At 41.8% G+C, this 21,463-nt stretch overlaps 1 protein-coding gene across 1 annotated transcript in view; it reads left to right on the top strand.

Moving 5' to 3' along the window:
* LOC148027304 (uncharacterized) overlaps positions 1-16,575 on the top strand; it is a 40,600-nt gene extending 24,025 nt beyond the window's left edge. Inside the window, exon 3 of the mRNA XM_087691875.1 lies at positions 16,331-16,575. Within this exon, the coding sequence (XP_087548001.1) occupies positions 16,331-16,398 (68 nt within the window). The 3' untranslated portion in view covers positions 16,399-16,575. The remainder of the gene's footprint in view (positions 1-16,330) is intronic.
* Positions 16,576-21,463: the final 4,888 nt, after the last annotated feature.

Here is a 21,463-nt window from a genome sequence, read left to right on the forward strand (position 1 = left end):
TTGCCTTGAATATTCAAATTGCTCCTCCCAAGAGGGTGTTTATGTGAGACTTGCGGCTTCGAACTTTCCGTTTTGATTTACCAATGCGGAGGACCCCATTTCACGCGTGCAGGTCACACATTGCACCGCCGATAATTTCAATACGAGAGATAACCTCTACACAAGGTTTACGTCGTGTGCGGAAAGTCAATATTCACGGGTGGGAATATTACATTCTCTCCCCCTTAGAAGAACTGAGATGTCCTCATCTCGAGATAAATTGGGGATATTGAAGGTTGAGAGAGCTTTCATCCATCCAGGTAGCATCCTCTTCGGGATAATCCTTCCACTGGACGAGGCATTCTTTCAAGGTTCTAGATCTTAACTGTCTCTCTCTAACATCTAAAATCTTATCCGGTCTTAGTTCAAGGACTCCTTGACTAGGCATTACAATTTGTTGGTCATCAAGTACATGATTACGGTTGGGTACATATTTTTTTAAGAGACTAATATGGAATACATTGTGAACTTTTAGGTTATCCGGAAGTTGCAATTTATAAGCATTGGGTCCCAGGAATTTGAGGATTTTATACGGCCCACAATGCCTTGGACATAGCTTCTTGCATTGTCCTAGAGATAGAGAACTCCTCTTTGGGCGTACACGAATGAAGACCATGTCTCCTTCTCCGAAGATCCTCTCTTGGCGCTTCAAATCCGCATATGCCTTTTGTCTATCTTTGGCTGCTTGTATGTCTTGTCTTATTGACCTTATTTGGTCATCCATGTCTTCCAACATTTGTCTTGAAGCTTCCACTCTTAGGGTAGGATCAGAAAAGTTTAGGGGACTTCGACAATCATGACCATACAATGCCTGGAAAGGAGTCATTTGAATGCTCTGCTGGTAAGAAGCATTGTAGGCAAATTCTACTAACGGCAAGTATTGAATCTACCTCTTCGGCTCTCGACAGCAGTAAGCCCTAAGAATATCCTCAATGATTTGATTTACTCGCTCTGTTTGTCCATCCGTTTGGGGATGGTAGGCAGTGCTAAAACAGAGTTGAGTTCCAATAGCTTCAAAGATAGCTCTCCAGAAGTGTGAAGTGAAGAGAGAGTCTCGATCGCTAATGATCCTTCTAGGTAACCCATGTAGCTTGAATATCTCCTTGATAAACACTCTTGCAATGTTGGAGGCTTTATAGTTTGTCTTTACTGGAATCAGGTGTGCAACCTTAGTAAGCATGTCAACTACAACCATAATGGAGTTGTATCCTCCTTGGACTTGGGGTAAGCCCACCACAAAATCCATACTGATGAATTCCCATTTCATTTGGGGAATGTCAAGTGGTTGCAATTTTCCTGGCATCATGACATGTTCAGCCTTGATACGTTGGCAAGACAAACATTCAGTGACATATTTGAGAACGTCACCTTTGAGCCTCTCCCAATGGTAGCTCTTCCTAACTGCATTAAGAGTTTTTGCATAGCCAGGATGTCCTGCGAAGGGGGAATCATGAGCTTCCCATAATATCTTCTGCTTAAGTGACTGGCTTGTTGGTATACATAGCCTTGTTCTGTAGTAGACAAGTCCATTATCAATGGAAAATTCCCGATACTTAGCTTGTGACTTCAGATTCTGCTCCTTGGTAAATATTTCTTTTATCATGGTTTGGTAGGCCAAATCATGGCATGCTTCCTCTCTAGCTAGTTCGAGTATAGGGTTGCTTGGCATAGATACCTTTGTAGCCAGAGATCTGGCCGTTGATGGATTCTGCAAGATTAGGGAATTTAGGAATGCCTTGCGACTGAGTGCATCGGCAACTACATTCTCTTTCCCTGGTCGATACTTGATTTCAAAGTCATACTCATCCAATACTTCAATCCATCGACGTTGCCTCATGTTGAGCTCGTTCTGGGTAAAAATCCATTTGAGACTCTTATGATCGGTTACTAGAGTAAACTTGTTACCCAACAGGTAGTGTCTCCAAAGCTTTAGAGCATGGATGAGAGCTAATAACTCCAGATCATGCGTGACATAATTCTTTTCATGACTCTTCAATTTCCTTGAAGAATATGCTACTGGATGACCTTCTTGCATAAGTACACACCCCAAGGCAAGAATGCTGGCATCAGTTACTACCTCCAACTCCTTTTTGAGGTTAGGAAGTTTCAGAATAGGTACTGATACCAAACATTGCTTCAATTGGTCGAAGCTATTTTGCTCGGGATTTGACCATGTAATAGAAGTCTGCTTCTTTAGTAAGTCGGTAAGGGGTGCTGCAATCAAAGCATAGTTTTTTATAAAGACCCTATACCATCCTGTCAAGCCAAGAAAACTGCGTATTTCTTTGACGGATACTGGTATTGGCCATTCAAGCACATCTCAGACTTTGGATGGATCTACTGATATTCCTTCTGATGATACTATGAATCCTAGATATTCAATCTGTCGTTTGAAAAATGCACACTTCTTCATTTTTGCATATAGCTTATGAGACCTCATTGTCTCAAGGACAATCCGAAGTTGAGGTTCATGATCTTCTTCCTGTTTAGAATAGACTAAAGTGTCATCGAAGAAGACAAGCACGAAATCATCAAGATATGGCCTAAAAATATCCTGCATTAATCTATTGAAGGTGGCAGGTGCATTTGTAAGCCCGAATGACATAACCAAAAATTCAAAGTGCCCATATCTTGTATTGAAGGCCGTTTTTGGAATATCTTCATCCTTGATCCTGATTTGATAGTAACTTGACCTGAGATCAATTTTGGAGAAGATCTTTGCACCTTGAAGGTGATCAAGAAGCTCATCTATTCTAGGAATAGGATACTTATTCTTGATTGTTGATTGATTCAGCCCCCGGTAATCAATACATAGTCGAAGTGTCCCATCTTTCTTTTTCTGAAATAGTACTGGAGCTCCCCATGGAGAGTTGCTAGGCCGGATGTAACCCTAATCTAACAGTTGCTTGAGTTGTTCCTTCAACTCAATAGCTTCCGGAATGGACATTCTATAAGGTCTCTTTGCAATTGGCGCAGCTCCAGGCATTAACCTTATTTCATGATCAACTTCCCTTGGAGGTGGAAGTTCAGTTAATTCCTCAGGGAATACGTCAGCGTATTCCTTTAGCCAAGAGGGTCCCTCATGAGACTTTTGGCTTTGATCTAATTTGTTGAGTTTGATCAGGTACACAGGTAATCCTTTTCTAGCCCCTTTTATGATCCGCGATACTTTGGCTAACTGGATTCTTGGCACTCCCGCTTCACCTTGAGTCGTAACAAACTCTTTTTCAGAGTTCCGAAAGGAAACTTGACCCTTCCCACAGTGGATGTGAGCGTCATTAGGCTTAAGCCAATCCATCCCGAGTAGACACTCATGGATACCTAAATTCATGACTCTGAATTTGACTGAGGTTTTCTTTCCTCCCAGATAGAACTCCTCCTTAGCAGTTTGCCTGGTACAAGTTACCTCACGACCATTTGCCAATTCCACAAGCAGGGTAGGAGCTTTTACTGTGGCTATCCCTAATCTTTTAGCACACGCTGGTGAGATAAAGGAATGTGTACTGCCACAATCAATCAAGGTTTTGAAACCTTTAACTTGATAGTCCGACGGTGTTTGAATCACCGAGAACTGGCGATTCGGCCCCTTCTTGTGTAAAGCGGCATGGACTGTCGCTCTTTCGAATTCCGCTTCCATAGTCGGATCTTCCTCTTCTTCTGCTTCACATCTTTGCCTATTGGTAATGCAGGCAGTTCTTCCTCTTCCACGGGTGGCGGCTTCCTGACCGCGGCCTGCACCTTGACGGTGTCCCTCGTTGAGCTTGGGACATTGCCTTTTGAAGTGACCGAGTTCATTGCAGTGGAAACATCAGAGGTTTCGGCCATTATTGTGAGTAGGAACAAAGTTATTGACGTTATTTGTCCTTGCTTTCTTCCTTTGTCCCTGATTGTGGCCTTGAACTCTCTTAACTTGGGGTTTGAATGCCCCTCTGTTCGGGTCGCTATAAGACCAATTTTTGTTACCCCTCGGTCTAGCTTGTACTTCCTGAATTATAGGTTCTGCTCGAATGAGTGCATCCTGAAGATCTGATGGTTGCATAGATTCGAGACGAGTATTTACAGGTGGGTTTAAGCCCACGCAAAATTTGGACACCTGCTGCGTCGTGTCCATTTGTGGCGCATACTTTAAGAGTGAGACAAACTTAGAGTGGTAAGCGTCAAGGGTGAGTCCTAACTGTTTTAGCTCATAGAACTCATTCATTTTCTGTGTACGATATGCAGGTGGCAAATATCTCCCCTGCACGGCTTGCTTTAACTTCTCCCAGGTAACGGACCCCTCTGAAGGCCCTTGATCCCTGCACCATTGTTTCCACCATAGTCTAGCTTCACCGGTGAGTTTTAATTTGGCGAGCATGGCCTGATTGGTAGGTGCAATACCAGCTGCTTCGAAGTAATCCTCCATAGATTCAATCCAAATTTCAGCATCAGACTGGACGAATCTGCCTTTCCCGTCAAACTCGGGTGGCTTTATCTGTTTGAGGAGGAACTTCTTCTCCTGGATCACAACGGTACTTGATGTAGGGGGCGAATTTGGAACCTGTACCTGGGGTTGTGCCTGGATAAAAGTTTTCTTAACATTATTGTATGATAATTGACATTAGCTTATCTTTAGTTCAGCTATCTCGTAAATCATGAAGCTACTTAGCTTTTCGTAACAACCCTGATGCACAATCGGATATTGATAAAAGAAGTCCTTATTTATATTTACATGGGCGTAGCCTTATACAACATCTCGCGCGATGATAATCCAATCATTACATTTAGTTTGGGGAGAACAACATTGTATTGGATTTGTCTACAGGAATTGTGTAATAGTAGGGTTTTGGGTCATGGATCTTCAGGAATCGATACTTCATTGGAAGTTCAGGATATCCTTTCCGTTGAAATCCATACTTCCCATGGCGGCCCAACACCTTAATCCTGTCGGCTGGGATTACACGGGTTACTTCCTCATATACATATGAGTTCAATTCAACCCTCCGACCTTGAATATGCAGAGTCGAATTTACGTGAGCTTTCACAAAAATGAACAGCTTCACGATTTTCAAATCTTCCAACCACTTGATCCTCTTTAGGTTGGTTTGTAGATACGCGAACCGGTGGGCAGCTATGTAGTAGATTCCTGAAGACCCGGTCCATCTTCGTTCTATAAATAAAGGTGATGGATTATAAATTTGCTCCAAGATGTTCATCATTTCAATTCTCTGCCTATAATGCGGAGAATGCATTGCAGTCATAAATATGATCCGGAACACCAAAAACTTGTTCCACGCTTCATAGTTCTGCAAGACAGTATTATAGATGAGGAAATGTTTGGACAACAACAATTTCTTTACTTCATTTTATTGAGATCTCACGAAAACAATTCCGTTGTTGGTCTGCTCTGATACCAACTGTAACATGTCCACTAGAATCATCTAGGACACGTCTTAGTAGTCCATCGGGAAGAATGTCTAGAAAACTCCGCCCGGCACTCCCTTGGAATGTTACGGGTTTTGCAATCTAGGTCTTCCCGCGTCTACCACGTAGCGGAAGTATCCTGGCCGTTTCCCACTTAGGATCGACCGGAATTAGGGTTTCCCTGTTTGGTCATTAGCTAACAGCAACTAGCGTCAGACCCGAGCGAACTACTTTACGCAGGAACACCAGGTCCGAAGCGGATTCACGCTGCACTTGGTTCAAGGAGAATGGGAAACGAGAGGGATGCAAGGCTCAACCTCTCTGCCATAAAGCATAGTCCCATTCCGTTCCCCTAAAACAGCGTAAATCGGGTAGGATGTAACTCTAGGTCATCGTTCTCATTATTAGCTTTGATGATGATGATCATCCCGCTACTCGTCGAGTGATTTTGAGAAAAATTCCCGGCTAACCGAGACCACCCAACCATAGGACGGACCCATGGTCCATCCTCCGCACTTTCCTCGGTTTGTTTTAGTTATGTAATTACCTAACACATTAATTTGACATATAACAAACAGCTTCTTTGATTAGCCTTGTTAAGCACTGGTTCCTTCACGTAATATTATCACGTGACATAGAAAAACAATATCAAACAACTTCTTTATTATCATATCATCATTTTATCTTTGAAATACAGAGGGTTCCGCCCGTAGGCTTGTTCATAATCCGCCCGAAGGCTATCAGTGATCCGCTAGGGATCACTATTCCAAGTTTCTGCCCGTAGACTAGTATGCAGGCTTCGAGATCCAATCCCGAGTCACGTTAGCCTCTTGTGCAGGACCCGGAAGGCGAGGGATTTACGGCCAGAGCCCCCCCTGGCACCCAAGCGTCCTCCTGCTCCAAGTAGAGCTCAACGGAAAGACCTCACGCGGCGGGTTCGGTCCACGTTCCCGGCGCGGTCAACAACCCCCTTGGTTAGGGTCAGGCAAGCAGTCGGGGGTAACTGAGCTGCCACTCCCTTCAGGCCTTCAACCTGAAGCATTTATATATCTTTCATCCTTTAGTTCCTTGAACAAACAATGCAAACAGTGCTTTCTAAACTGTTACAAACACAATCAATTCCAGTGGTCGTTTAGTTGGCAAACTGTTAAGGAGTGAATCCTTCTCTCCGAATGCATCCAGCATTCGATCCGGAATCAGTTGCAACTTGGCAAGATTCCTATTGTCTTTGGATTAGGGTCATACCCTGTTAATCCAACTTAACCAATGCTTTAGGTTTTATTAATAGTAAATCCCGGCGGCCATGTCGCTTTAATTTATTGATTAATCATTTGCATCCGAGCAATTACTTAACTTCCCTTAACTTGGCAAATTTTTCCTAATGAGGGCGATGTAACAGGATGACTAACCATCCCTTTTGCAAGTTAAACTTGCGCAAGAACCTGCCAACCACATTCCAAGGAATGACAAAACTTTCTTGCGATCAGACCACAAGGCTATGCGACGTTGCAACTTGTTGCACAAGTGTCGCCTCTATTCCAAGAGATCATTTCACCTATTGAATGGCGTTTTCTGGTCACGGAATTATCTTCAGACGAGATGCAGGGTTTAGGGTGTCTTTTTACCCAACCCATCCCTAAATTTTACTAGATCAACAACGTTTGGTCCTAGGGGTTCCAACTCAATTCGAGTTTCATCATTTTGAACGATTAATCCTTAGGGTGGATGGTGCGCAGATCGGACGCAGGTAGCTCACGTAGTGAATTCCCAAAGGTCCCCAAGAACAAAGCACTCTACTTTTTAGCACAAAAACCAATGTAAAAACAAGCACGACATGAGACAAGAGACAAATTGGGTTGAATCTCCCCCATGCCTTGTGTGAGCGCTTCACAAAGCATATATTTAATATATATTTCCAATCTTTTTTCTCAAAAATAGCCCAATTACAAAAATATGACAAGCTTTTAGCTTTTGAGTTTGCTTTCTACCAAAAATAGGAAAATAAAGCTAATGGACGGTGCCCATAGTGTCTGGCACGTCCAATCTCAATGTCCAAATAGAAATAACATATCCAGGCGCATAAGCGCATACAAAATAATAATAAATAATCGATGTCTCTATAGACATAACAAAATATAGGCGTGGCGCCTATCAAAATATAGTCCAAAGATCGAAAACTCGCTAGACTCCAATGCTTTCCTCCACCACTGCTGCTATCTCTACACATCAACTGAAGCATTCACAATCGTTAGTAAAATAACACAATTAAACCGACAAAAGTGAATACCTAGCAGTCTTCAGCTACATAAATAAATCAACTGGTTAGAAATAAATCCTAACCTTAATTTATTACGAGTGCGCACTCTAAACTCATAAACGTTTATTAATTTAATATGCATTTTGCGGAATCACCCGCTATGGAATCACCCATGTACACACTAAATTAATGAAACGCCCGAAAAGGACAGGCGTCCCCATCAACTTCTCGCACAAAGAATCCTCTTTGCGTATGAGCCCCGGTCATCTAAGTTTACGGGATCCACCGTAAAACCTCACGGAATCCACCGTGGAATATGCCTCCTAGCATCATACCCCCGGGGTGGGATAGCAATTGACCTCAATTGCTATTAGCTCAATGTGGAGCTAACAGAGTGGGGAAAGCATTTAGGTCTCTAGCGTGCATCCATTGTTCTTCCTCTACAGGATGGTTCTTAAATTTTACTAGATATCTAGAATACCTTCGGCCAGTTCTAGTGGTCATGTAGTCAGTGTCTATGATGGCTTCTGGTTCAAGTATTTCAGTCTCTTCTTCTAGTAAAGGTGGGTTTTCATATACAGGGTGGATAGGTAATTGTCCTCTAAATGGTCTCAATAAACTAATATGAAATGTATTATGAATTTTCCAATGAGATGGAAATTCCAACTTGAATGCATTGTCATTAATCTTATGAATGATTCTAAATGGTCCGTAGAATCTAGGGGCTAATTTGACAATTGGATGTCTATCCACACTTTGCAGTCTACGCTTTTCTATTCTAAGCCAGACATAATCATCAAGTTTGAAATTCATGGCTTGTCTTTTCTTGTTGGCTTGTTTGGTATATGATTGTTGGGCTTTAGCAATCATATCCTTTACTTCATCAAAAATAGTGTTATGCATAACAGCAATATCATCGGCACTTTGTATTCTATTAGACAAAGATGCAACAGGTGTAGATAATCTATGTCCATAAATAACTTTAAAAGGTGCTTTCTTTGTAGATGTGTGCGGTGTATTGTTATATGCAAACTGTAATAAATGTAAATGAGTATCCCATGTCTGAGGTTTAGAGATAGTGTATGCACGTAAAAGATCTAAAATAGTGCTATTTGTGGCTTCTGTTTGTCCATTTGTTTCTGGATGAAATGCAGATGAAAAATCAATCTTTGTGCCTAGATTTGCAAACAGTGTAATCCAGAAATTATTACAAAATCTAGAATCTCTATCTGAAATAATCACTTTCGGCAATCCATGGTTAGTAAAAACAGTTTTTAAAAATAACTGTGCTGCTTGTGACGCTGTTAAAGTTTTCTTACATGCAATGAAATATGCTTGCTTACTAAATCTATCTACAATTGTCCAAATCATGTCATGGTTAGATTTAGTATTTGGTAAGCCAGTAATGAAATCCATAGATATATGTTCCCAAGGTTTAGATGGAATAGATAAAGGCATTAATAACCCATACTGTTTACCATGATGTCTTTTTATTCTTTGACAAATCAGACATTCAGAAACAAAATTAGACACATCTGCATCCATATGCGGCCAATAAAAATCTTCAGTTAACATACGTAATGTAGAAATGATACCTCTATGACCTTGATATGGGGGACAATGAATTTCATTCAAAACAAAAGATCAGAATGGAATAGTAACACACAGTCTCTTTTCAAAGAACATGAATCCATCATTATATGACAATGAATCAACGGGAATGAAATTATTTTGAACTAATTTTTGCCAATCAGAATGAAAAGTAATATCCTGGTGATATGTGTCTTTCATAGCAATCAAAGAATCAAAAGATATTATAGAAATATTATGAATTGCAGGTCTTCTACTCAATGCATCGGCAACTACATTTTCTTTTCCAGGTTGGTATTGAATGATAGGATGGAAACTTTGAATGAATGAAGCCCATTTAATATGGCGGTCAGAAATTTGGGGTTGGCTAAGTAGATGTCTAATGCTTTGCTGGTCGGTCTTTATCATGAATTCTGAACCCATTAAATAATGCTTCCATTGTTTTAATGCTTGTACAACTGCTAAGAGTTCCTTGTCATAAGTGGAATATTTGAGCTCAGAGGGTTTCAGCTTAGAACTAGAATATGCTATTGGATGGTTATCTTGCATAAGCACGGCTCCTATTCCTGATCCGCTAGCATCAGTCACAACTAGAAAGAATGGTCTGTTAAAGTCAGGCAATTGTAGAACAGGGGCATTGGTCAATGCACGTTTGAGTAAATCAAAGGATTTCTGCTGGTTTTCAGTCCATTGATAAACAATGCCTTTCTTAAGAAGTTTGGTCAATGGTAAAGCAAGTAATGAGAAATTACGTACAAACTTCCTATAGAAACTAGCAAGACCAAGGAATGAACGTAATTCATGTACATTTTTAGGAACAGGCCAATGCAATATTGCATCAATTTTCTTAGGATCAACTTTTATTCCTTCTTCTGATACAATATGACCTAGATATTCTATTTCTGTCTTAAAGAATTCACTCTTGTCAGGATTTGCAAACAATTGATTTTCTTTCAGTAATTGAAAAACTAATGATAAATGCTCATAATGCTCTTTTTCACTTTGACTGAACACTAAAATATCATCAAAGAAAACAATCACACAATATTGATATTTTAGAAAAATACGATTCATCATTCTACTGAAAGTAGCAGGTGCATTAGTTAATCCGAATGGCATGACTAAGAATTCGTAATGGCCAAACTGTGTCCTGAATGCAGTCTTAAATATGTCGGATCTATCTAACCTCACCTGATGATATCCAAACTTAAGGTCAATTTTACTAAATATAGAAGATCCTTGCAGTTTGTCCATAAGGTCATCAACTCTAGGTATAGGATACCTATTCTTTACAGTGATCTTGTTTAATGCTCGGTAGTCAATACACATCCGATAAGTATTATTCTTTTTCTTGACTAAGAGCACAGGTGCACCGAATGGAGAACTGCTAGGTCGAATTAAACCTCTATTTAGTAATTCTTCTACTTGACTCTGGATTTCTTTTTGCTCTATTTGATTGTGCCTATATGGGGCTTTGCAAGGTGGTTGTGTGCCAGGTATTAGGTCAATCTTATGGTCTTCTGGACGTGATGGAGGTAAACCTGGTGGTAGGTCTTCTGCAAAACAATCCTTAAAATATGCAAGAAATTCCTTATGCCTAGGGTGCATATGAGTTTCTTTTGCGTGCAATTCATTCACCCAAATGAGATATGATTTAGTATTCTTGCGTAGTGCACGTTTTGCTTGAGTATGCGAAAGCAATGGAAACATATGAGATGCATGCATACCAAATAATGTAATAGATTTTCCTTGAAAATTAAGATTCATTGTGTGTGTGGAATAATCTATATTGGGATTATGTTGGTGTCTCCATGGCATTCCTAGAATAATGTCGCTAGACTGTAATGGGACAACTAAGAAATTTCTTCTTTCAATATATGGACCAATTTGAATTTCTAAATTTTGGACTTCTTGTGTGCCATTGTACCTAGTGCCTAAAAATGCAGCTTTTATGCGATAGTGCGTAGGTACAGTATGCAATTTCAATTCCTTTACCAATTTTGCTTAAATAAAATCATGCGTACTACCGTCATCATGCAATACAGTTCTTTCTTTTCCATGCACCATACATTTCATAGTCAACAATGAATGTAAAGTAGGCATACCTGGTAAAGTGTCGGAAGTAGTAGTAGGATCATCTTCTTCTTCAGTGAAATCTGGCATATCCTCATGCTCGTCTTCGTCCATAGCTCCAAGGTAGTTGATATGTGCTGATGGCTTCTTTGAATGACAATTTGCTGCGAGATGGCCTGGCTGGTGACACTTGTAGCATACGATGGGCTTGGCTTTGGTCACATTATTTGCAATGGCTGGGAGTCTGGGTATATTTGGATTTGCTTGTTGGATAGGCTTAGGATTTGGATTGACAGTGGATGGTAATGCGGGTGGTTTAGGCCAATTCTTGCGGAAAGATGGTGATGAAAAACGACCTGGATTAAACCTTCTGAAATTTGAATTGAATTGTTTAGATCCATAATTACCGTTTGCTTGGAATGGCTGTGGTCGTCGATCTCTTCCGCGTAACTTATCTTCGGTGTCATGAGCGAAGGAGATGGCATCTTCAAGGGTAGCAGGCTTGAACATATTCACCTCAGCGTAGTAATGTCCAAGAAGTCCAGACATGTACTTCCGCTTATGTGTCGTCTCTGGTACGTCTTCAAGCATGCGTAGCTGTAAAAGTGCATTCCAAAAACGCTCTGTATACTGTGGTATAGGCTCACGGTCGCGTTGTTGAAGTAAATCCCATTGCTTGATAGCCTTCTCATGAAATTGCGGTGGAAGGAAATTTTGCATGTACTTCTTCTTGAAATCTTCCCATGTCGCAGGACATTCTATGCTCTTGCGGACGACAGTCCACCAAAGTGATGCTCTATCTATCAGATGATTAGTAACACACTTGATTTTATCTTTCTCAGGATAAGTTTCCTCATGGAAATAGTCATCAAACTGGCTAATGAATGATAAAACAGTCTTTCCTTCTCTTATGCCATTGAAAGTACGAAACTTGAAACTTCGTTTACTTATCTTGGATTCCTTGCGAATGGTTTGTGCTTCAAGAGTGGCGTCGATGGTACGGCGAATCAAATCTTCAGCTTGAGGTTCTTCTTTATCAGTGGACGCTCCTTGTAGCTTTGTCAATTGCGCTTGCAAGGCTTGCCTAGCTCTTCGCTCTTCGTCCAATTGTAGCATGATAAGATCCAGCTTTTGTTCCATGGTAGGCTCGGGTAGATCGTCTTCAGTCATAGGATCATCCATATGTGGGGTAGTCATCCTGTAAAACTCAACAAACCTTTCTCACTCAAAATCAGTTAGCGGGATGAGCGTAGCTCAAATTTGGGGTTACAAGGCTATGTATTTTTTGGTATTTTCTTCTTCAATTTTCAGAAATTCTGAAATATTTCTGTCTCCGTTTGCTGAAAGTACTTCAACGAACTTGCAGATAGGTAGAACAGCTTGCTGCGAACAACTTTCCAGTTCTGAGTTTTTGCAAACGAACAAGTCTTCTAGGAGTTTTAAGCAATAGTCAGTTCTGATTTAGTCTGACTTGCAGAGTTGCAGACTTAACAGACTTGCAGGGTTGTTGACTTGCTGAACTTAGCCGACTTGCAGAACTTGTAGGACTTGATTAGTGTCGACTTGCGAAACTTGACTTCTGATGCGCAGGACCCAGAGTTTACAGACTTCTCTGCCTTGTCTGCCTTGAGAATAGCTTGATGATTTAAGCTTAATTTATTAAGCTTAAGCTTAATAATAATAAGAAGGCCGCCGTTTTTTCTGATCGTGGGGGGGGGGCCGTTTTTTGCCCGCGCGGATTTTTCGGGCTGCTCCTCCTCTTGCCACGATTTGACGTTTTGAAGCTAATAAGCTTCTTAAGCTTAAAACTAAGCTTTGTTAATGAAGAAGATTAGAAATTTCTCACTGTTCTATCACGACTTGTTCATGGAGTTGAGGGAGTGGTCCTCCGCCGACAGAGAGTGGTCCTTCGCGATCTGAGAGTGAAAACAGGGGTTCTTGATCGCCAGAAGTCTGCCTGTATCGACGGTTCGCGACGAGATTGACTGTAGAGGCCGTTTGTTCCTGGAGCTCCGCCTTCGCCCGAGATTGGTAGCGATTGGAAGCCCTTGATCTCTGCTCCGCTCTGATACCACTGGTGCGCAGATCGGACGCAGGTAGCTCACGTAGTGAATTCCCAAAGGTCCCCAAGAACAAAGCACTCTACTTTTTAGCACAAAAACCAATGTAAAAACAAGCACGACATGAGACAAGAGACAAATTGGGTTGAATCTCCCCCATGCCTTGTGTGAGCGCTTCACAAAGCATGTATTTAATATATATTTCCAATCTTTTTGCTCAAAAATAGCCCAATTACAAAAATATGACAAGCTTTTAGCTTTTGAGTTTGCTTTCTACCAAAAATAGGAAAATAAAGCTAATGGACGGTGCCCATAGTGTCTGGCACGTCCAATCTCAATGTCCAAATAGAAATAACATATCCAGGCGCATAAGCGCATACAAAATAATAATAAATAATCGATGTCTCTATAGACATAACAAAATATAGGCGTGGCGCCTATCAAAATATAGTCCAAAGATCGAAAACTCGCTAGACTCCAATGCTTTCCTCTGCCACTGCTGCTATCTCTACACATCAACTGAAGCATTCACAATCGTTAGTAAAATAACACAATTAAACCGACAAAAGTGAATACCTAGCAGTCTTCAGCTACATAAATAAATCAACTGGTTAGAAATAAATCCTAACCTTAATTTATTACGAGTGCGCACTCTAAACTCATAAACGTTTATTAATTTAATATGCATTTTGCGGAATCACCCGCTATGGAATCACCCATGTACACACTAAATTAATGAAACACCCGAAAAGGACAGGCGTCCCCATCAACTTCTCGCACAAAGAATCCTCTTTGCGTATGAGCCCCGGTTATCTAAGTTTACGGGATCCACCGTAAAACCTCACGGAATCCACCGTGGAATATGCCTCCTGGCATCAGTGGAAACCCTAGATTATTGTTTGCATGAGCATCCAATTGACTCAACATTTCGGGAATGTGGGTAGGACCATTGGGCATGAAGGTTTCGGCATGAAGGTTCCCAACGGAGAGCTAAAGACCAATCCCTAGAATGAAGAGAGGATCCATCTAAAACAACCTAGAGGAGGATACAAGACTGTATAAACAAGAGCTAAAGGCCCCTATCACAATGATACATGGTGATGATATTACATCCTTCACTACTAAAAGTATCACAATAATAATCAATTGAAAAGACCGCAAAACATCAAATTCAACTTGGCAAATCATCAAAACTCTAGGAAACTAAAACCTATCCCTCTTCTAGACAAAATCAACCATTAAGAGAACTAGGTGACCATCTCTTATAGTATAGTCGACATATGAAATATCTACAAGATCAGTTGTTGACATATATGATACCTACACCTCAACATGGAAATTGTATTCCACCCCTTGAAAAGTGTTAAAAGCACCTCCATAAGCCATAATACACATGACACATACAATGTTGAGATACAAGCAAAATAACAACAGTACGAATTCCTCAATAGAGGCTCCATGATTGTAGGATCCCCAAGTGCTAAAGCTCTCTTTTCTCACTCTCCTCCCCCCAATAATCTCACAATTATGCATAGTGATGAAACATGCTTGTGCTAGAAGTGTGTGTGTATATATATATTGAGAGAGAGAGAGAGAGAGAGGTGTACATGTGCACGCACACACAAAGGGGAATCGACACAAAGAGAGCTGGTGAAAAATAACCACCTCATGAGTTGCATATTGATTCAAGGAGCAACACCCTAGCTACATAGCCAATAATGAAAGATAAGAAGGGTTCTATGAAAAAATCATAAAGCAACAACGAGAAATGTCTAAGACGGCCAAAAGTCACCTACAATGGCCAACTTATACAAGTTTAAGCACATGACTAGCATGCCAACAAAGTAAACCTCCATGTGTCCAACACTAGAAGCATTAGAACTACACATGATACATAAAATATAATGTTAATCGAACGAAGGGAATACAACTAACTCGTGCTTGGTGTGTGGTCATAGCCAACAAATGTCTTACTACCGGATCCATGTTACATGTAGGTTGTATGCCAATTTCTCGAGAATAGATGTGCTCACCGAGGGATTGGGAAAACATGGCGTGCACACAGGGGCCACATGCGAATAATAATTGATGGCATGGGTAGAATATACAAAGAAGAAATCTGGTTCATTCCACACATGCTGAAGCCTGTGCATGATGTGAATCGACAAGTATCCATTTTGGTGAAGGTAGTGCGCACAGTAGCGGACTAGCCATGTCGAATTACTTTAGGGTTGGTAATCAATAAGTAAAACGCACCAGAGAATTATCGAGAGGGACCAAGCTTTTAAAACGCGGCAATTATGCGCATAAACATGTGGGGTTAGTAAATTATGCGCACAAATTAGAAAACACATCAACATATGGCTTTCATAGAGCTAGTGGGCACTACTTCCACTGACTTGGCCAAGACGTGACAGCAGACTACAGCACGCCTGCGTGGCACACACACGACGGCTATATAAGAGCCGACCCACACAACGGTATATTCAGTACGCCGAATAACATCACGAAGCAGCTGGCGAGCAGCAGTCTTGGTAATCATGGGGGAGATATTAAGATCATCGACGACGTCCTTCTCAATGAAGATAGTAACGCTCTTACAGCTACTACTGGTGATTAATCATGTACTTGTGCATGCAACGGTAGCCACTAGGTCGGCGGACGTCGCGGAGAGTCATCAGACTAATCAGGTATGACAAGCGTACGTCGTCGTCACGTACACACGTACTGGATTAATCAACCCCTTGTTGCGATACTATGATCAGGATTCAGAATTCATGAGGTGGAGTGGCAAAAAGGTTATTTACCTGCTTATTATTGCAGTGATCAGATCATCGTCATCAGAACTCTTGCTGTTTTTTGTTTCTGATTAACTTCCTTTTTCATTAATGGTTTGATCTAATTTGTGCAGGCCCAGACAAGTACGGTTCCTTGGCCGATTTAGCGCAGGGGCCCATGGGACGGAGACGGAGGCTCTGAGTTCGACGACTTAAGATCCATACCATCAAGCGCAATCCACGTGCTGGGGATACAGACGATTAAGCTATGGCACGGGGAGAAGTACATCCGTGGCATCCAAGTGCAGTATCAGGTCACGGATGGTTTCCGAGTCTACCCGTACTGGGCACAACTTCACGGCCAGCAGTCCGACGACAACAAGCACGTAGAGGTGCGTATTACTTATACGTCTTCGTATTAAGCACATAGGAGTCGCTTATTTCAATGCCTTATTGTGTGAATACATATAATATTGATCGTCGGTCTAAAGATACATTATATGTTTTACGTTTAGCTATAATTGCTTGTACCTTCAATTCGGTGTTTTGCAACCAGATCTGTGGGCTCCCACTATCAGAAACAAGCAGAGAAAGCATGATCGAGAGGTATATCAGAGACAGGGTGCTGAACTTGGAAGAGAGAATAGGCACACAGAATTAGTCGAGGTAGATGATCAATTTATTAAAGTATTGCATACATAAATAGAAACTGCTTTGCATGATATGAAAGGATGTCATGCCTTTTCAGTTCTCGAGGCTTTCAGGTGTATTTACACCAACACCCCCCCTCAGCTGAATGCCGAGAGAGGATTTTATTTCATTACTTTGAACCTAGTACAAGTGCATGGTTGTGCCTATGTGGTATTGAAATGTGCTCTCTTTTTTTTTCTGCTAAATAGCAAAGGTGCGAAAAGAAAAGGATTATAGTCGATAGCTTTATACGAGATAGCTATGACTTTACATCGATTAGCCGGGATCGATAAGAAAATGATGGAATGTTGTGAGTTGTTGTAAGCTCTTCATTTTGAAGTGTGGCTTCATGTCGTATGCGCATGACTTGATGATCATTGTCGAATGTCGAGGTCGAACTTTTGCATTAGCAACATCAGCAAATCTTCCCCCCTTTCGACCTTGGCATGAGAAGAATGAATGGCTGCATGTAGAAGAATTCACTTGGGAAGGGTTGTCAAAAGTGATCACCATCAGGGAGAAGATGTATGCCAATTCCACAAGTGGAGTAGCACAACGAACAGCCACTGCTACATGAAAGGTGAGATTGATGAGGGTAGCCACATCAGCAGGAACAAAGACACTGTAATCACGATCAACATCAGATATTGGAGAGAAAGAATGTTGTTGTTCTTGATTTAGTTCTCCATTGATTGCTTGGTCTACACTGACAGAAAATGAATGTATTGCAGCAAAGATTGCTGATGGCGCTGCTTTGGCTTCTTTGACTTCGACCATATGCTTAGGGTCGGCATCCACCAGACATGTGGTGGGTAGCGGAGGCAAAACATCTATGGATGTGGCTTTATCACATCTGCAAGCTACAAGAGTGGCGACCTCCTGATCAAGTAGCATAATTATTAATTTGAGAGGCAGGATAGCCAAAGCTTCATCTTCTCCTTCTCTTCCTTCGTTTTTTAACCACTCAGAGAAATAAGTTCCTGCAGTAAAGAATTCCGGGGCAGGAATAGTATCATCTGCCGAAAAACTTGCCAAGGCCTCATCATCTGCTAGTGTGCGTGGTGTGCCTTTGTCAGGGCGCACAAAATTTGTGTTGTGGGTTCCATTCAGTTCTCCCCCTTCACTTGCAGGAGATGCTAGATCATGTGCATCATAGTTGGCATCACCCTTGCTGTGGGTGGGATTGAGAGGAATGACCTCTCTCAACAGAATAGGAAGGGGCATGAGAGTAGGGTTGGGCATGAGAGTCGCGGCCTCTCTGGCTAGAGTGTCATCATGAAAACCATGCTTTAATGCACCAAGAAATGTGTTGATAATCTCCTCATCATCTGTATGATCAAGGGGTATGAGGGCGCCATGACTTGCTGCAGGAATTGCATATTCCTCTGCAGGCTTGAATACTTCATCTTCCTCATTGTGGATGTTGGGAAACAGGCCCCAGGCCGTACTGAGGCCTCTGATACCATGTGGGAAGCCAGGAGGCCTCCCATTATCAGAAACAAGCAAAGAAAGCATGATCGAGAGGTATATCAGAGACAGGGTGCTGAACTTGGAAGAGAGAATAGGCACACAGAATTAGTCGAGGTAGATGATCAATTTGTCAAAGTATTGCATACATAAATAGAAACTGCTTTGCATGATATGAAAGGATGTCATGCCTTTTCAGTTCTCGAGGCTTTCAGGTGTATTTACACCAACACCCCCCCTCAGCTGAATGCCGAGAGAGGATTTTATTTCATTACTTTGAGCCTAGTACAAGTGCATGGTTGTGCCTATATGGTATTGAAATGTGCTCTCTTTTTTTTTCTGCTAAATAGCAAAGGTGCGAAAAGAAAAGGATTATAGTCGATAGCTTTATACGAGATAGCTATGACTTTACATCGATTAGCCGGGATCGATAAGAAAATGATGGAATGTTGTGAGTTGTTGTAAGCTCTTCATTTTGAAGTGTGGCTTCATGTCGTATGCGCATGACTTGATGATCATTGTCGAATGTCGAGGTCGAACTTTTGCATTAGCAACATCAGCAAATCTTCCCCCCTTTCGACCTTGACATGAGAAGAATGAATGGCTGCATGTAGAAGAATTCACTTGGGAAGGGTTGTCAAAAGTGATCACCATCAGGGAGAAGATGTATGCCAATTCCACAAGTGGAGTAGCACAACGAACAGCCACTGCTACATGAAAGGTGAGATTGATGAGGGTAGCCACATCAGCAGGAACAAAGACACTGTAATCACGATCAACATCAGATATTGGAGACAAAGAATGTTGTTGTTCTTGATTTAGTTCTCCATTGATTGCTTGGTCTACACTGACAGAAAATGAATGTATTGCAGCAAAGATTGCTGATGGCGCTGCTTTGGCTTCTTTGACTTCGACCATATGCTTAGGGTCGGCATCCACCAGACATGTGGTGGGTAGCGGAGGCAAAACATCTATGGATGTGGCTTTATCACATCTGCAAGCTACGAGAGTGGTGACCTCCTGATCAAGTAGCATAATGATTAATTTGAGAGGCAGGATAGCCAAAGCTTCATCTTCTCCTTCTCTTCCTTCATTTTTTAACCACTCAGAGAAATAAGTTCCTGCAGTAAAGAATTCCGGGGCAGGAATAGTATCATCTGCCGAAAAACTTGCCAAGGCCTCATCATCTGCTAGTGTGCGTGCTGTGCCTTTGTCAGGGCGCACAAAATTTGTGTTGTGGGTTCCATTCACTTCTCCCCCTTCACTTGCAGGAGATGCTAGATCATGTGCATCATAGTTGGCATCACCCTTGCTGTGGGTGGGATTGAGAGGAATGACCTCTCTCAACAGAATAGGAAGGGGCATGAGAGTAGGGTTGGGCATGAGAGTCGCGGCCTCTCTGGCTAGAGTGTCATCATGAAAACCATGCTTTAATGCACCAAGAAATGTGTTGATAATCTCCTCATCATCTGTATGATCAAGGGGTATGAGGGCGCCATGACTTGCTGCAGGAATTGCATATTCCTCTGCAGGCTTGAATACTTCATCTTCCTCATTGTGGATGTTGGGAAACAGGCCCCAGGCCGTACTGAGGCCTCTGATACCATGTGGGAAGCCAGGAGGCCTCCCATTATCAGAAACAAGCAAAGAAAGCATGATCGAGAGGTATATCAGAGACAGGGTGCTGAACTTGGAAGAGAGAATAGGCACACAGAATTAGTCGAGGTAGATGATCAATTTGTCAAAGTATTGCATACATAAATAGAAACTGCTTTGCATGATATGAAAGGATGTCATGCCTTTTCAGTTCTCGAGGCTTTCAGGTGTATTTACACCAACACCCCCCCTCAGCTGAATGCCGAGAGAGGATTTTATTTCATTACTTTGAGCCTAGTACAAGTGCATGGTTGTGCCTATATGGTATTGAAATGTGCTCTCTTTTTTTTTCTGCTAAATAGCAAAGGTGCGAAAAGAAAAGGATTATAGTCGATAGCTTTATACGAGATAGCTATGACTTTACATCGATTAGCCGGGATCGATAAGAAAATGATGGAATGTTGTGAGTTGTTGTAAGCTCTTCATTTTGAAGTGTGGCTTCATGTCGTATGCGCATGACTTGATGATCATTGTCGAATGTCGAGGTCGAACTTTTGCATTAGCAACATCAGCAAATCTTCCCCCCTTTCGACCTTGACATGAGAAGAATGAATGGCTGCATGTAGAAGAATTCACTTGGGAAGGGTTGTCAAAAGTGATCACCATCAGGGAGAAGATGTATGCCAATTCCACAAGTGGAGTAGCACAACGAACAGCCACTGCTACATGAAAGGTGAGATTGATGAGGGTAGCCACATCAGCAGGAACAAAGACACTGTAATCACGATCAACATCAGATATTGGAGACAAAGAATGTTGTTGTTCTTGATTTAGTTCTCCATTGATTGCTTGGTCTACACTGACAGAAAATGAATGTATTGCAGCAAAGATTGCTGATGGCGCTGCTTTGGCTTCTTTGACTTCGACCATATGCTTAGGGTCGGCATCCACCAGACATGTGGTGGGTAGCGGAGGCAAAACATCTATGGATGTGGCTTTATCACATCTGCAAGCTACGAGAGTGGTGACCTCCTGATCAAGTAGCATAATGATTAATTTGAGAGGCAGGATAGCCAAAGCTTCATCTTCTCCTTCTCTTCCTTCATTTTTTAACCACTCAGAGAAATAAGTTCCTGCAGTAAAGAATTCCGGGGCAGGAATAGTATCATCTGCCGAAAAACTTGCCAAGGCCTCATCATCTGCTAGTGTGCGTGCTGTGCCTTTGTCAGGGCGCACAAAATTTGTGTTGTGGGTTCCATTCACTTCTCCCCCTTCACTTGCAGGAGATGCTAGATCATGTGCATCATAGTTGGCATCACCCTTGCTGTGGGTGGGATTGAGAGGAATGACCTCTCTCAACAGAATAGGAAGGGGCATGAGAGTAGGGTTGGGCATGAGAGTCGCGGCCTCTCTGGCTAGAGTGTCATCATGAAAACCATGCTTTAATGCACCAAGAAATGTGTTGATAATCTCCTCATCATCTGTATGATCAAGGGGTATGAGGGCGCCATGAC

The sequence above is a fragment of the Lygodium microphyllum genome, chromosome 13, assembly GCF_053477565.2.
Source record: "Lygodium microphyllum isolate KBCC chromosome 13, Lygodium_microphyllum_v1.1.10, whole genome shotgun sequence".
Lineage (NCBI taxonomy): Eukaryota > Viridiplantae > Streptophyta > Polypodiopsida > Schizaeales > Lygodiaceae > Lygodium > Lygodium microphyllum.